General features: G+C 44.9%; 2 protein-coding genes across 4 annotated transcripts; one reads left to right on the top strand and one right to left on the bottom strand.

The window, feature by feature from the left end:
- The first annotated feature begins 591 nt into the window (after positions 1-591).
- Positions 592-6,401, top strand: cldn2 (claudin 2). Of its 2 annotated transcripts, XM_061739108.1 has the most exons (3): positions 592-697; positions 2,811-3,404; positions 5,027-6,401. In XM_061739108.1, exon 3 carries the CDS (start codon positions 5,051-5,053, stop codon positions 5,870-5,872), a length of 822 nt encoding a protein of 273 aa, XP_061595092.1. In that variant the 5' UTR covers positions 592-697; positions 2,811-3,404; positions 5,027-5,050; the 3' UTR covers positions 5,873-6,401. The 2 variants fall into 2 exon arrangements, with proteins under 2 accessions (XP_061595092.1, XP_061595093.1); XM_061739109.1 differs by lacking the exon at positions 2,811-3,404.
- Positions 6,402-9,697: 3,296 nt separating this feature from the next.
- Positions 9,698-16,964, bottom strand: rbm41 (RNA binding motif protein 41). Of its 2 annotated transcripts, none has more exons than XM_061739107.1 (7): positions 16,930-16,964; positions 14,915-15,031; positions 13,899-14,100; positions 13,106-13,310; positions 12,262-12,806; positions 10,919-11,066; positions 9,698-9,923 (listed from the first exon to the last, which is right to left on the bottom strand). In XM_061739107.1, the coding sequence occupies exons 1-7, from the start codon at positions 16,935-16,937 to the stop codon at positions 9,784-9,786; spliced, it is 1,365 nt and encodes a 454-aa protein (XP_061595091.1). In that variant the 5' UTR covers positions 16,938-16,964; the 3' UTR covers positions 9,698-9,783. The 2 variants fall into 2 exon arrangements, with proteins under 2 accessions (XP_061595091.1, XP_061595090.1); XM_061739106.1 differs by lacking the exon at positions 16,930-16,964 and adding an exon at positions 16,484-16,608.
- Between the last annotated feature and the right edge of the window lie 480 nt (positions 16,965-17,444).

The following is a 17,444-nucleotide window of genomic DNA, read 5'->3' as shown; positions in this document are numbered from 1 at the left end:
TGGTAAATTGTTTTTGATAGAAAAGTCAGAGGAATAAATTGCCCGGTGTTGTCCGAGGTCGAGCAGTACTACTCCTCAGGTGATCCTGAAAACCATTTGGCGCTGCACGGGATTGCGTGGTCAATAAGCCATGAAAGGAATGCAGAATCAGATATGTCTTTTTGGCTGCACTTTGCTGGAGTATGATTAATAAGCCAGCAACAAACCGCACATTGGCATTTATATGTATGTCCAAACTGAGAGCAGCACGTTAACAACCCCAGCTGTGCACATATGTGGTGCATTTCTTGGCTCATTGTGGGGTGACCCAATTACACCGTCCACTTATTTGATGAATTGAGTTCCAGCCACCAGTAACACATAGGGTCCCGGCCGACCTGGGCCCAGTCATTAACGTGCAGTGTGCCTGGATAATAGTTCCTAATAATGGCCGAGTGTTTCAGAGTGCATGGACGTTGCCCTCTCCCTCTGCTTTGCAGTGGAAGTGACCGGATTACAGCCTAATCCCATTATGATGCTGCTGCCATGTGAGAGCCGGCTGGAAGGATTAAAACCCAAAAGTCTCAAGTTTGAGGACTGGATCCGCAACTAACTGGCTGACTGTACTAAGTCAGACTAACGCAGACCCCGATGGCAAGTGTGAGTAGTTACACGGATCGTCACGGGAGGACAAGCCATCTCGGGGTACAATGACGTGGTACGTATCATTTGATTTTTCACATATTTTTGATTTTATTTGTTTTTTGTGGCTCAGCATCGGAAGTCTTTAAACTTACAAGCCAACAAGTATTCGATAAATAATAAAAAAGAGCAGGAAGCCAAGAGCTGAAGTCATCTAAACTGAGCAGTATATTCACATGTTATTATAGCAGGAGAATCAAAGGTGGCTGCAAAGCAATCTCAGACATCCAGAACGTAATTACTGCTCAAAGATAACTATTGGACAACCTCCAGATAAACTTGTATTTAAATGAGTTCGAAGCAGTCATCATGATGTTTGTCTTCGTTTAAAGTCATACTATGTAATAATACCATTCCAGACCACATGGGGGAAGCATATCTCAGGAAAATCTGTTTCAGCTCCTGGCATGAGGAAATATTGGAAATATCTGGAAACATTTCGGCAGGGTTTGGCTAAAGGAACTGGAAGCCAACCTGTCCAGGGTGGACCCCTGCCTCTCGCCTGAAAATGAGTTGGGATAGGCTCCAGCAGACCCCCGTGACCCTGCAAAGGATATAGCGGGTATAGATAATGGATGGATGGATGGAACTGGAAGCCAAAGCTTTTATTGATTGACATATGGTGGGCGTGTCCCCGTCATTCTAGAGGAACATGGGTGCTCTCTGGACGAAGAAAAACAGGCTTCCAAACCGCTCTTCTGAAACCAATGGGTCACGTGACCCAATGCCCCTCCCCACTTCTTAAGCCTGAATTAAGGCTCTCCGTAGCCCAGTGTTTCTCAATCCTGGTCCTCTGGGCCCCTGTCCTGCATGTTTTAGATGCTATCCTGCTTCAGCACACCGTGATACAAGTACCTGTGTCGTCAACAGAGCTGTGCAGACCTTGATGACAAGCTAATGAGAACCATTAATTAGAATCATGTGTGTTGGTGCAGGGAAACATCTAAAACATGCAGGACAGGGGCCCACGAGGACCAGGATTGAGAAACACTACCGTAGCCTATGCCATAGCCTGACGTGCACCTCCCAAAAAATGTAATTACGCGTCGAGGCGACGCAGACCCATGGCAGACCGAGAGGGCTGTGATTGGTTCGCTTGGTAGCAATGCATTTCCGGTTCCGGTTCGTGAAGCAGTAGTGAACTTTCAGCGCTCTTTTCTTCTTGTGTGTGTGATTTTTTTTTGTTTTTGTTTTTTGCACAATAGTTGTCCTTATCTCTTTGATTCACTGTGACCGGAAAAGCCAGAAGCTAAACAAAGTATCAACTAGCGCGCTCTCGGGGGGTACTGCACCGCGGCGAAATGGAGTGACGGAGAAGCCTGAAGGGTTCACGACGGCGTCACGGCAACGGCGTAGGCTCTGCGTTGGTGTAATGCAGAAACTTAATTCAGGCTTTAGCTTTATGCTGCCAGTGGCTCTTTTGTAAACCCAGCAGATCGAGGAGCCTCCATGTGGCCAGAAGTTCGCTTTGCACCTCAGAAGTCCGAGGTATCCTCTCAGAAAGGTTTAGACATTATTGAAATCAGGAAAGCTGGAAGCGGACATACGATTGTTTAAAAGAGTTTATATTTTCCTTTGTCTGATTAATACAGTTGTTATATAGCAGGAGTAAATGAGCCGACATCACTGCAGGACCCCGAGTGGACCCGGTTATTCTCTTATTCAACATTAAACGGGTCATGCAGAAGGCAGCACAAACTCCTGTTGCAGTTTCTGCAACAATAATCGAACCATGACCTTGTCATCAAACATCTTCACTTCACCAGAAACACTGTTGGCTTAAACTTCACTAAAATTTAACAAACAATATATTGACAAATGGACATGTTTTAGTCCTGCGAAGGACTGATGACCCGTCCATCACATGATCCGGCTCTTCACCCAAACAGAACTGGGATCCAGCTCCTGCAGAGCCCTGAGACCCTCAACGTAGAGCTGCGTGCATGTTTTCACGCGCTTGTCATAGTACAGATTTAGATTTTCACACACTGTCCACACTTTTATATTTTTACCTAATTTGTTGAGTTCCTACACATTTCTGCAGGACGACACTTCTGCACTGTGATTTATTTTTCGACTCCTGCAAGTAACTGGTTTCCTAAAAACGCCTCTCTCTCACTGGTCTGCAGGGCTTTTTTGTTATCGGGCCAAGCTGCTGCTGCTGTTTTGGAGAAATGATGGACGAGAAAATGATTAACCGGTCTGGCAGCTGGGATGTGTGTCACTATCAGAGCCGTCACTGTCATTGTGTGTTCAGGACAGTAGGTGAAGGTCTGAATGAAGGACAGGCCCCCCACGCCAAACAAAAGTCCGCACAACATTAGATCAAGACAGAGAGGACAGACAATGTGCAGGAACACTGGCTGTGACAGCATTTTAAAGGACCACATTTCCTCTTAAACTACATTAGTCCTAAAAGCATTTCTTGGCTCAGGCGGTCCAGTCCGGCAGCGCCGTAGAGCAGCAGCATGACAGCTGTGACAATGTTGAGCTCTGAGGAAGCAGTCACACTCTGATCCAGCAGGACCAAGAAATCTCTATTGAATCAACAGAAATAGCGGCGGTGAACGCAGCATTCACACGCCGAGGGACTGAACCGTTCCTTCATCCCTCACCTCCTCATCCTCCACTTTGGCTGCATCTTCAGCAGCTGCAGAGGAACGTAATCAGATCTTGGAGTAATCCAACACCTGGCTCTCCCACAACCTGCAGGACTAACTCAGGTAATGCATTTTGTTGCATTGTAGACTCTGTTTTTCTGTTTGTCTTTCTCTTTTGAATGTCATGAGCTGTTTGGCAACTAATTTTTCCCCAGAGGGAACAATACAGGTTTCAAGCAATCAATCAATGAAACCGGGCTGTGTGCTGCGTCCCTTCTTTGTACTTTAAAATACAGTTGACATCTGTCAAAGCCCCTCCAATAAATGTACAGGTCAACTTTGATTACCTTAGTGTGTTTGAAATGTCTGGCAATCAAACTTTACTTTCCAAATCAACAGGACATTAGTGAGCAAGCTCAGCAGGTGAATGCAACATTCTGGTTAAAAGTTATTACACAGACATCACCCTCATCAGGTGGATGATGGTTGTAACCAGAGTTGTGAGTGCATTCACTAAACTTAATCTTAATCATCTATAATAATATGTATATAAATAAATATGTATATACATATATATACATATATATATATATATGATATATTTGTTCTGGTCCACACGCAGTCCGGACAGAACCACGCATCGGTGTTTTGTCCGGACTGCGTTTGGTCCTTTAGGCATCCTTTTTTGCGTGATATTGTCTGGATTACGTTTGGACCTTTGGGCATCCAAACGTAGTCCGGACAAAACCACACGAGGAATGAGGAGACACATTTGTTGTTTGTTAAGTTACATGTTAAGATTCCAGTTTGACATCTTGTTTGTGGGCTTTTTCATTTGAAATGCTTCAGATCTTTGCACAGTGGATGACAGATTTGGACGGCAGGGAGGTCCGTTTAGCACACAGAGTTTTACTAGATGCTTTTGTATGATTTGCAGAATGTTGTTTGTGTTACTGAAATAAGCACTGCTTTCCCTGAATAGGAGGTTTTCTCAAATGTCACCACGTGTTGCTCCAGAACCTAAATAATTCAGCATCATATTCAGCATCAACAATGCCTTCACAAACATCTGGATAAATGATCAGTGGGATGTACAATGATTCATTTGACTGTGTTCTGACAATAAACGATATACTTATTCCTCTCCGTCCCTGAGGACAGTGTCCTTGTTTCCTTAAACCACGTAAGAGTTTGATTGATCAGACCACAGGACAGTTTTCCTCCTCAGTCTGTCTAAACGGGTTAAAACCTAAAATGCATTTTATGTTTGTGTTTTGCATTTCTGACTGTCTCCTGGAGTCTAACTTCCATTTTTAGATGCAACAATTGTTTTTTTTAAGTGTTTTCAAACAATCATCTCTGCAAATATGGCCTGAGTTTTTTCCCTTGGTACATTTCACACAGACATTCCCAGGATTCTCCAAACTTTTTTGCAAATAATTTATACATTAATGACAGTTTTTTTCAAACTTTGACTAATGTGAAAACTTTGTTTGCACATGGAATTGTACTTCTAAGGGAAAGACTGGCTGAATTCAGACGTACAGGAGAACTTTCACAGTTTTGCTATTTGTAAAGAAGAACTTCAGGCATAAATACTTGGTGACTTCAGACATAAATACTTAGTGACTTCAGGGATAAATACTTGGTGACTTCAGGCATAAATACTTGGTGATGTCAGGCATAAATATCTGGTGACCTCAGCAGAAGAAAATCTCATTCATATCTTCTCTGGTTTCTTCTAGAGCTCCTCCACCAAAGTTGTGGCGATGGCGTCAGCAGCTCTGGAGCTGATGGGCTTCTTCTTGGGACTCCTGGGGATGCTGGGTACCCTCGTCGCCACATTGTTGCCATACTGGCAGATTTCTGCGCACATCGGCTCCAACATTGTCACTGCGGTGATCAACATGAGGGGCCTGTGGATGGAGTGCGTCTATCAGAGCACTGGTGCCTTCCAGTGTGAGACCTACAACTCGATGCTGGCCCTGTCGTCTGACCTGCAGGCCTCTCGAGCTATGATGGTCATCTCTCTAGTCTTATCTTTCCTTGCTATTCCCATGGCAACCCTGGGGATGCAGTGCACTCTTTGCTTGGAGAGCTCAGGCTCGGGTAAGAGTCGCGTGGCAGGCACGGGAGGAGGATTATTTCTTGCTGCGGGCTTCCTGGCTCTCATACCTGTAGCGTGGACCACCCATGAGGTGGTCCAGACTTTCTACCGCCCAAACATCCCAAGCGGCATGAAGTTTGAGCTGGGTGAGTGCCTGTACCTCGGTCTGGCCTCGGCATTCGTCTCCATGTTGGGTGGAGGGATGCTGTGTGTTTCGTGCTGCGAAGAGCAGGACGGCGGCCGTGGGAGACGACACGGAGGAGGGTACCCATATCCTGTGGGAGGTGGCATGCCTGGCCCCGGGGTCCGGACAACCTCACAGACCTACCCCAACCCCACACTACAACTGGGGGGCGTCGGCGCAGCCAGCAGGGGACAAACGCTGGTCCGCAATACGAGTGGGAGCCTAAGGTCGAGCAACCATGGAGTCCAGGGAGTTAAGAAGCCCACTGCGGCAGGATATGACATCACAGGATATGTATGATGTCATTCCATCACTCCTTTAAACACAGCACCCACTAATCCCAGTTCAGGTCGATGGATTCAAATACATGTATGTGCTCTTTTTAAGTAAAGCTAGTCAAAGTAGGAAAGGAAACATGATGACAACCACACAGTTACACAATGTCAGACTATTTTAATAACAGTGATAGTTTTTGTTTTGCATATTCAAGTTTCGGTTGTATAATAATTCTTTCATTATTATGATCATTATAATCATTTTTTTCATCATTGTTTGGGGCTCACATGCAATTAGACAATCTAATGCACATCAGTGACTTTCTGAGATCTGAAAGAATGAGTTTCCTCCTTTCAGTGATTTTCATCTTCTTTACTGTGCCCGTCTTTCTTATTTCTATTTCCCTCCTCATGTTACCTTTCACAACAAAATGCAGCTCAGGCCTTCGATGTGTCTTTGCGCACTTCCTGTCTTATAAATGTCAGTAAAAACTGTCAGTAAAAGGCCAATACAGCCATAAAACCTTAGAAAATCCCAACCACTACGACCACTACGACCACTACAACCCCTACTACAACAACTACCACGACTACAACCACTACGACCACTATGACCACCACAACTTCTACCAGTACTACGACCACAACTACCACAACCACTACGATCACTACTACAACCACTACCAGTACTATGACCACTACAACCAATACAACCATTACCACTACAATTACTACTACAACCACTACACCTACAACTACCACTACCACTACAATCACTACCAGTACTACGACCACTACAACCAATACAACCACTACAATCACTACCACCACGACTCCTGGTCCTCTTATGTGGGGTGTTTTGGTTCTTTCACCTGTACTATGAAGCGCAACGTTGTTTTATCTCACCTTAAAGTATCAGTTTTCTTGGCTTTGTATTCTTAAAACCTTATAATTTGCCTTCTGTATTTCCTTTTAAAGTTTTCTCTTTTTGGTAAAACTGAATGATGATGTGCTGACGTTGCTAGAAATAATTCTCAAACTCCTCCAGTTTAGATCCGAGCACCTTCAAATTAAAGCTGAGAATCTTCACGTCAGGGCCGAAGGTCCTTGTCAAATCACACAAACGTATTCTCCTCATATCAATGTGGCTCTCCTTTTTTTTCTTTCAACAGTTGCATAATAAAAAAAACGTGAAAATTTGACAAAAATAAAAGAAGAGCAGCATGTGTTGTGATGGTTTAACAAACAGGGGGCATGTTGTAAGGCCTTGTGCTTGTGTCTGAGGACTGGTGGGTGAACTGTTTCTGTTATTGATGCAGACACTCAGATGTCAAGTGACACAAAGCAGACGCTCTTTATTTGGCACGTCTGTTGAGCATCTAAATGTAACTGGACATTTCTAGGAAGAACGCTCATCTGTACCTACAAAATACTTCTTTCACCATGCATTCAGCCATCCATCCATCCATCCATCCATCCATCCATCCATCCTCCCTTTCTGATTATTCGGGGAAGGGGGGGGGGGGGGGGGGGGGGGGTACTGGAGGCATGAAGTCCATCTCAGGGCATGTCAATTGAAAAAAATATATCGAATCATGTCTACATATCACATGTTCAGTGCATGTACAGTATGTGTCTTTCCCATCATGCCTCTATGTTGTAAAGGTTCTGTTTAAACGTTGACTCTTGTCTTTATGAGTCTACAGAGACATTTAAGTTTACTGATGTGATGCAAAGTTCCATTGTGATAACAGTTTAATCAGAGAACCAGAATTGTTTCTGTTTTTTTTTTTTTAAATAAATGCAAACATTTTTCTACACGTCAAGACTTCATCTCTTTTATTCATTCTGCAGTGCATATCTCGGAAAGTAAGTTGCGCTTAGGAGCAGATATGTTGACCTGCACACATAAGCATCTCTGATGGAGCTAACGTCTGCAGCGACTGGGATCGTTAATTAAATTGTTTTTTAAAGGGTCAGCAGCATCAGAGCTTTGTGCTACAGGCTTTAGGAAACGCTTTTTACTAGAACATTGGGTCTCATCAAAGAAGACGTGTCTAAGAAGACGTGTCTTTAATGGTCCTAAAAAAAATTACTTCATTCATTATTAATTAAAGTGCAATAACTCAGTCAGTATGTATATGTGGGCCACACATGAATGCTGTAGAATGGGTCCCCATATTGGGCCTGTGTGGACTTTTAAGGTGGAGCCAAACTGGTTCCTTTTCTAAGGTGCAACTGAAGCTAATTCAGGTCGCTTTTATCTCTGATGGGCTCCATGTAGCTGTACGTGCTCAACGTGATTCCCATGGGGCCCATGACACTGAAACCATAAGAGACCCGTGCTAGAAACTGGCCCCAAGTAATGGAGCCCACATGGCCATGCTGGCTGCGGAATGACACCTGAAGGCCACTTATGTGTTTAAACTGTGTCGCAAGCGAGTTATTACGGCTATTTTTTTAACCTAGAATGGGAAAAAGATTGCAGCCCTGAACTGAAAGCAAACAAAAAGATGGACACAAACAGACCTGAATAAACACTGAAGCCTTGCATCAGCCCAATCAATACACAGTTAAGCTCCACAAATGGGTCGGTTCACAAACATGGCGCTGAACTCACGCCGGTCGAACTCATGAACTGAAACGTCGCTCTTAAATGAACACATTCATCCAGCGGAGACACAGCTTCACTTCATAGCTGCAGTGGATTAAGTGAGGATTTAGTTAGTGTTTTAAATGTTACAAATTACAATAAATTACATTTTTCAAGCATCAGATTAGAGACAGCGTCTTTTTCTGTAGTTTCTGTGTTTCAGGTCCAGGTTTCCTCTATAATGAGCACGTCCTTCAGGAAAAGAAGTTATTTGGGCTGTCAGCGAGGATTCTTACTCTTGTGTTTGGAAACGATACTGCAAATATTTAAAATACTAGTGGTCGGCCCCAGTGACCCCCACAGGAAAGTAAACTGGACCAATCGATACTGAAAGAGCTGCAGACATGTGAAAACACCTCTGAGAGCGTGGGGAAGACAAACAAAGCAAATCTGCTTGTGAACAACATTCAACACATTCAAATGAAATATCTGAGGAAACAACCTGCATTTAAGACTACTGGATACTTGTCTGTGACACTGACCATCAACCCGCTATGCTGCTCCTGCAGGAGAACTAACCATAACCCCCTAACCCCCCGACCCTGAACACGGCTGCTGATGCCGTCTTAAAGGAACACTGGGGTCAGAGCCAGTCAAAATCAGTTGGTAAGGAGTGTAAACATGTATTTAGGGACCAAAACAAATCTATGTTTGCAGAAAAACTGCATTTCAGAAGAATACCTGGGGCAACTGACCCGCTGGGATAAAATGGCACTTCAGGCCTCTGATACAAAGTCCCTGCAGATTAATGAAAGTTACTTTTACTTTGTAAAAGTACAGAAAGCATCTAAAACTTTGATGGTTCCTAAGGAGAGTTAATTCCTCCTTCTTACTATTTTCTCATAAAAAGCTACATTCAGATCCAGTCTTGTGGACACTGACGTCACCGCCGACATGAACTTCTCTGGGGTGTTTTCTTAATGCCAGCCTCTTTAATAACTGAATGGCTCCATCTAGTGTCCAAAAGAGGAAAGAACCGAGCAATGACGACAAAACACAGATTTATGCTCTTTTTTGAAAAGCAGGGCAGAATCACAGTAAAGTGTCCCCTTCATCATAATCTGCGTGCTTCTGCAGGTCCAGGTGTGGGCGGACTCTCGGCCCGTTTCCGAGCTTAAAACGTTGTTGTTGTGCAGACACATAAAGAGAAGGTGGTTTTAGTCAAAACAAACATTTATTGACAAGGAAGTGGCATTAAATAGAAAGATTTAGATAATAGTTCCCACGTCGGTCTCTGAAGGATCCCTCTAGAAATATACATCTGTTCTGTGGGTTTTTATCTTTTATTTCTCCTCCTTCTGTCCTTCCTGCTCCTTCTGTTTCTCCTCTTCCTGTCGTTCCCGGCCAAACTCCACCACTAAAGGTTTCCCTAGCAACCGGTATCCGTGGACCAACTGCAACGCTTTCTGGGCCATTTCAGCATCTGCCAAAGCAGAAACATGTCATGGGAAACTTATAAAGGAACGTACACTTGTTTGTTTGTTTGTTTGCTTGCTCACACAGACAACGCTGATGGACGAGTGCATCAGACGCAGCATCAGACTTGAGTATTCAACATGACCTTTGGAGTAGCAGCTCCTCTCCATAGAAGATGCACCATCTTCATTCATAATAGAGTTAAAGAAAGACGACGTATAACCCTCATAAGTGGGAAAAGGAGCTCTGGAGCTCCACAGACATGAACCCTAAACTCTGCTGCTTCTTCTGATGAAGATGATGTGTCTTTAGGACATCCCAGTCTCCTTGAAGCCTCCCACCTCCAGTTGAACGTCTCCGGCCTCTTTCGCTGTGGAGGGAGATCCCCGGACTCATCTGCTTGACGTGGCGTCTCCTCTTTCTGCCCTCCAGGTCTTTCACACAGATGTTAGGAGTCGCTGCAGATGTTCAGGCCTCTATAGAACCCCGGCCATCATTCAGCAATTTCTTACAGACCAATATTTTGGTTGGTTAACTTTTAAACAGTCAAAATAAATAAAATAATTGTCTGCTAGTGTACAGCTACTGGAATTACAGGAAGTTGCAGACGCGTCTTAGTTGAGGTTTCACCAGCTTACAGGATTAATGCATGAACGGGAGACTTGTGCGCCATCTTTGAGCCGGTCTTTAACATAACTTGTTCACCGGGCCCAACAGTTGTCCTGGTAACCGGCAGAGAGACCTACTGTGGTGATTATCAATGATGATGCTTCATCATCTATCACTGATAATTCATTCATCATCGCTTCATTTATTGAAAGTTGAAAGTACAGAAATAAAAAGATGGGTTAGCGATGTTTGTGCATGCTCTTAAATACGTTGACCCACGCTCAGAGACGAGACCTCCACCCAGTTGCGGTGGTGCCAGCTACAGGTGTATGTGAGCTCGTGTCTACACCTGGGTGCCCTGTTGACCTCTAGAAAGATTAAACTCTGTCTCACCTGGCAGGGTAACAAAAGCCTGACCCTTCATCCTCCCCGTCAGCAGCCGGTAAAGAATCGGGGGCCGGTCCTTCTTCTGGAACCTGGAGAACAGCGCCACCAGCTGGGCCACCGACGCCTGCGCGCTCACGTTCTTCACGCACAGAACCTGCGACGACACAGAGACACTCTAAGACGGTCCTCGCCGGGAGGAAGTTCAAACACAGTTTTTTAAACACGTTTCTTATTAATTCCTCAGAAAAGGCCCACGTGTGGATCTAACTCCAGAAGTTCTGTTTAGACGATTACACGACACACATCAGCTACTGGTCGGAGGGTACAACCTGCAGATCCCACGAAGGCTTTAATTACTCTGGGAGAACTTCTTTCATTCTGTAACGTGAAGAGTAAACTCCCGTCGTGAGTGGCGTCCTGTGCAGTGACACGCTAACCCAAACCGGTGTTCTGTGTTTAAAGTCTCCCTGAAGGAGAGAAACTGCACTTTGCTGTATTAGTTGTGAAAGCCGGACTGAATACCATCTTTGTGTTTGAGTGTTTGCTGTGCTGTTTAACAAAAACACCCCACACAGAGATAACGGTAGCGAGAGCCTCTCTAATGTCGCTTTTCCACTAGTACCTCCTCAGCCCGACTCGGCTCATCACGCCTCGTCCCGGCTCCACCCGTTTTGTCCACGTTTGTTTTTCCACAGCCAGGTGAGAAGTGGGCAGGTTGGGGTGAAGTGGCTGTGACGTACTCGATTGCGCAACCCCTTTGTTCGTGTCGGCGCTGATGAAAAATCAACTGGAGCCGCGAGCGGCTGAGAGTAAAACAGAGCGCCTGTGGTTCTGATCGTTCATTATCGCCCGTCTACATCCCTTTTTTAATTCTCTCCTCAGCCACCAGGTTTATGAACATCTGCACCTCAGAGTTGGATCACAAACAGACGTTTGCGCTGTATGATAAAATAAAATGATAAAAAGACTCCCGCTTCCTGATTCAAACGTCTGACGGCCCCGCCCCCCGACCAATCAGTGGCGTGGAGGGTGGTGACGTCAGAAATAGTCCCGGCTCAGCCCGGTTAGAACCTCGGCAGAATGGTTACAGAAAAAGTATCTGCTTGACGCAGCTCCACCCGCCTTGGCCCGTAGTGGAAAAGCGCAGGACGGGGGCGTGGCGGGTAGAGCGAGCTGAGTAGATACTAGTGGAAAAGGGCCATAATGGTCCAAAAGCAGCTCCGGCTGGACCGGCCTGCACAAATCAGTCCTCACCCATAATACGTTTCTTTTGCATGAGAATTGGGAACAATACAAATACGATAAACAAAGTAGTCATGGAGACGACTGCAGCTGTCAGATGCTGAGACCTTGGAGGGCTTCCCCGGCTGGTAGTTTCGGAACCTCTGGATGCTCCGGATTCCCTCCTCAGATTCGTGGTTCTGAAGGATTTCTTCATCTGTAATCATTTCAATCTCCCCTCTCACAGTCAGCGGCCCGCCGGATCCCGCCGCCGGCCCCGCGCCGCACAGAGTCCCGATCCGCTGGCTCATCTTTATCTGCACGGGGGCAGAAGGACGCGGGGACTCCGGTCTGTCTGGTCTGTCAGCGTGCAGCTGCTCTGAGGAACCCGCACTTGACTTTGACTCGACCCACAAGAGCCTTTGTTCAGTCGGCGGTTCTGGCTGATGCTCAGAAGAGTCTTCTGGCTTCTCGTTGACGGTTTGAGAGTTCTGTGAAGGAACAGACGCATTTTTGTTGACAGACATGCGTGACGTTCCCGGTGATTCCCTCTCCGAGTCCCTCCCTGTGTCCCGAGGTGACGAGCACGTCTCACTGCCGAGGACGTCTCTGTAGAGCGAGTCCATTGGGTCAGACGACGACGTCCCCTTCAGGTTCTTCTGGTTATTTTCATCTGGGACGGAAACAACACGAAAGACTTATAAAGTCAAAGGTAATTACACCTTTTACTTTTTTTTTTTTTAAATATACAAATACATACATATACATATATGTACATCATGAATAAAGTTTAACGTAAAGACCCTGCAGTCTCCTGCATGAAGGAGGCAACTTTTCTAAATCTGACCCTCCAGACTAGACCGGAGTAAACCAGCTTCTCCCCGACATCTCTTTAATGATTTCCCCTCTTTGTTTTGACATTGCAGAATAAATAAAAGTTCTCCACGTCCTCGTGTTTCAGAGAAGACATACCGCGATGGAAGAGCGCGGTGAGGAAACCCAGGCGGTCGTTCCCTTGAAACAAGGCCTGCTCAATCTCCATCTCCCGGCGCGACAGCGGGCGGCTGGCGGCGAAGCGCTGGGGGCGGGACAGCAGCTCTTCCCTGGCGTCCAGCTTGTCCCTGATGACCTGCAAACGCTCCACTTTAGCGTCCGGAGCCGCGGACACACCACGGGACTGTGCAGGGGGGACGTCAGTAAAAGAGAGGTGCATTAGTGTTTCCTCAGAGGTTAAGATCGTACATGACAACAGTCTCGTGAAAAATAAAGCGGCCCGTCTTTATATTCCTTACTGGACCAAAACATCATTACATAAAAGTCCTCTGAGCCTTCGCAGGTCTTTACTTTGAGATGGATGGAAACCTAACGCAGCAGAACATTATGTGGTTAATAACCCACTAGTGTGCACACTTCAGTCAAAGCATGAGTTTTGGTCAGTCTGGAGAATTCAGATGTGTGTTGAAATAATGCCAGGGAGGAAAGACATCAGCAATGGTCTTAGAGAAGGAATTGTTGCTGCCCTTGAACCTGGACCGGCAGATCCAACTGAGGAGAAGTGAGTAAAATATCCCTCCACCACAATGTCAGAGACCGACATCGTACAGACACAATTACTTCTGCTTATTGGTGCAAAGCTATAAAACCCTAGAGCTGAAAAACTAAATGTCTCCTCTGCTCAGACCAGATGCAGGGGTGTGTATGCAGCGAAGCAAGTCCAGAGGTAAAGCACTGTTCGGTTTTCCGCCTGTTTCTTCAGGGGATTTACCTTCTCCGCTGCCTCTGGTGCATCTCTGCTCTGCCACAGCTGGATCTCTGCATCGGTGAGGCCCATTTCCCGCAGGCTGGTCACCTTCTTCTCGCCCTCCTGCAGAGCCTGGAACTGGGAGAGACTCGTCACCCCCTCGGCTTGCTCCCCGAACGGCCGATAGACCGACGCCGGGGCGAAGCACTGTCTCTTGGCTACACATCTGTAAAACGGAGTTGACTTAAAAGTGCATCAACACTTTTAAGACTCATGGCTCTGTGAAAGCAGCTGCGGGAGGATCATTTAGTTCTGTAATCACATGTCCTGAATGTTGACTCAGACGTGGTTTAATGAGAAATGACTGTGCAGTATTCTGCAGCCTCAGGGGTTGTGTATAATTAAGTTCTCCAGGCTGCGCGGCAGGACACAACATACCAGAACAGCTGATTGACACTTTTATGCAAAACATATCATCAGAATAAAAGCAAGGAGCGCTGCTTTGGCAACAAAGCTGCAGCCGCTGACGGGTTTCATTATCCTGGTGTACTGCTTCTAATTTATTACTGCATGACTTCATAAACGTATCCACCCAGAGATAAGTCCGAATAAATAAGTTGGAGTGTCAAGACCAAATAACAACACATGTGCTCTAAAGTAAAAGATCATTTTAACTTGTATAGTATATACAAAGAAATAATCTATTGGAAATGACAACCTTTCTGTAAGTATGTAGCAAAAGATGACAGTCAATGCAGAAGTGCTTGAAGTAGCCTTTCTGAGTGAATGTTTTGGTCAAAAATGTCTTGTTGTGGTACATGACGTGTTATATCTTCTATCTGTCCCAGTGAAGGAAATACAGACAGTTTCCTTTATACAAGCTCATAAATCACAACGACCCGGACCGTAAAATCCCTGCCGCTCCATCCATCCTATTGATTTTGCTGCTGAAAATTCAAATTTTTACTTTTACGTTCAACAGATAAGTCAGTTTCACAGTAAATGGGATCCTCTGCAGACATGTACAGGCGGTTTCTGACCGATGGATGTCGACGTTCGTCTGGAGCTGCTGCAGTAAGAGGCTGTGCAGCTGCCGCTGGCCCTCCGTCTCCTGCTCCTCCAGCAGCGGGCCCTCCTCACAGGCCTGCCGGCTCACTCTGGCAACCATAACAAGCAGACGGGTCAGTTCAGATGCTCTAACCATGCACCCATAAGAAATAAAATCAATAGAAATCCCCCCCTAAAACCAGCTGCTGTAAACACAGCTGTACTGAGGTGTTGAAAAGGGAGCTGCTGTCTTGTATCTCTGGGACATTTGGACCAAAATCCCACGATGATGAAATGTCTCTATGACACCTCAGTGCAATATGCCAAGTGCTGAAAAAAGGCCCAAGTCTATAATATGTTAATAATAACAGTATTTACGTGACGGTATTCAACAGAAAGTGTTACGAGCTTTTCATTTTGAATCTTAGAAAACATGATGAATCTTACTATCAGTGAGTAGCAATTATTCTACATTATTCTACAATATTACACAGATTTGACACATACGGTATGTTAACATGTTTATTACAGCAAAGTCTAATAAATAATTACATTCAATTTATAATATCCAAGAACGAGCTTGGAAGTCCCAGAAATCAGGAACGTCCTCTTGCGTTTCCACTGGGATGTCTCCGTAGGAACGTCTCTGCAGGAATGTCCTCTTGCGTTTAAACCCGGACGTCTCTGCAGGAAGGTCCTTTTGCCTTTCCACTGTGACGTCTCCGCAGGAACGTCCTCTTGCGTTTAAACCGGGACATCTCCGCAGTAAGGTCTCTGCAGGAAGGTCCTCTTGCGTTCCCACTGGGACGTCTCTGCAGGAACGTCCTCTTGCGTTTAAACCGGGACATCTCCGCAGGAAAGTCTCCGCAGGAAAGTCCTCTTGCGTTTCCACTGGGACGTCCCCTTGCGTTTCCACTGTGACGTCTCCGCAGGAAGGTCCTCTTGCATTTAAACTGGGACGTCTCCGCAGGAAGGTCTCTGCAGGAAGGTCCTCTTGCATTTCCACTAGGACGTCTCCGCAGGAACGTCTTCCAGGACCAAGGCCTCTGTACCATCTTTCAGTCTAACGCAGACACTGACATGCTGACAAGGACGAGGGACGGTATATTTGTTGACATGGTTAACTCCTGGACATGTTACTGTGAATAAACAGACCTGTGACCCAGATATTTGACCTCTGACAGCGAGTGTTGGTCCTTTCTCTGTTGCACTCCCCAGTTTCATCCATCATAGTTTATCCATTTATGTCCTACATTTTACTGCAACAATAATATCTTCATTTATGATTGAACGTACTAGGTCTTTGTCATGACTGTATTTTTGGGCTTACGGTGAGATTGAGATAAAGACACACGGCTGGGAAGTTGAAGATGAAGCCCTCCCGTCAAACTTGGTCAAACATTTCACTGTTAGAAAGATGGAAATCTTTTTAAACTACATATTTAATGTGTACAGAAACACTGTTTACTGCTAGTACACAGTTCTTTTCACGATGGTCACCATTTATATTCATTTATTTGCCCAAACAAACAAAAGGATACACTGCGTTTTACTTTATTTACTTCATATTCCACTGACTAAATCCCTTCATTCCAGGAATGAGGCTGGTCCAGGAAGGTCAGTAGCTCGTACAGTAAATCACAGGCGGGTTTGTGTGTTTGTTAGAGACATTTTGACTTGCGTGAGCGGAAAAACCCTTTAGAAAGAGATCAAGTTCTCGTTCTGACGTAATTTATATCAAAGCTATCTAACGCTTTATTAAAATACTAAAACAATATAAAAAGTAACGCAAGAAATGTTTCTTATCGAAGCTAGCGCTGGATCAGACGGAGGGAGCGATCTCCATGACAACACCAGCTCCGGGGGCCGATAGACCGTCGTCACAGAGGCGTAAACACATTAAATCATTATTTTGGGTGCTTGCGCGAGTTTTAAAACCAAACAACTCTGACTCTCACTGCTCTAGCACTTGATATTATAAAAATAAGAGAGAGAAAGTTTTGTTTACCTCCGCATGCTTCCCGTTTAGAATTCCAATTCCGGTATGGAATCATGGGAAATGTAGTCCAACTCCGTAAAGTACGCACAATGGCTAATCGTTCTTTAATTTTTTACAATCTATCATAATGGTAATGATAATAATTCATTTCACATAGAGGATCTGTGGATGAAAATAAAATTAAAATAAAAATGTTTAGATTTAATGAAAAACAAAACGCAGTATCAACATGAACATGTTAAAAAGGCAAGGCAAGTTTATTTGTATAGCACAATTAAACACAAGGTAATTCAAAGTGCTTTACATCAACATTAAAAGTGGCAAGACACAATTAAACAGTAAATAACAAATAAAATGAAATAACATGATAAGAAAGGATGTAAAATAATAAAAATCACAAGTTGTTAAAAGGTATGGGCAGTAGTACAGCAGGTAAGTATTTAGTTTAAGAGTACACTTCAGTAAACAGTAATGTTTTTAGGCCTGATTTAAAGGAGCTGACAGTTGGAGCAGACCTCAGGTCT

Source organism: Cololabis saira, chromosome 14, assembly GCF_033807715.1.
Source record: "Cololabis saira isolate AMF1-May2022 chromosome 14, fColSai1.1, whole genome shotgun sequence".
Taxonomy (NCBI): domain Eukaryota; kingdom Metazoa; phylum Chordata; class Actinopteri; order Beloniformes; family Belonidae; genus Cololabis; species Cololabis saira.
This window is presented reverse-complemented; position numbering and strand designations above follow the sequence as displayed.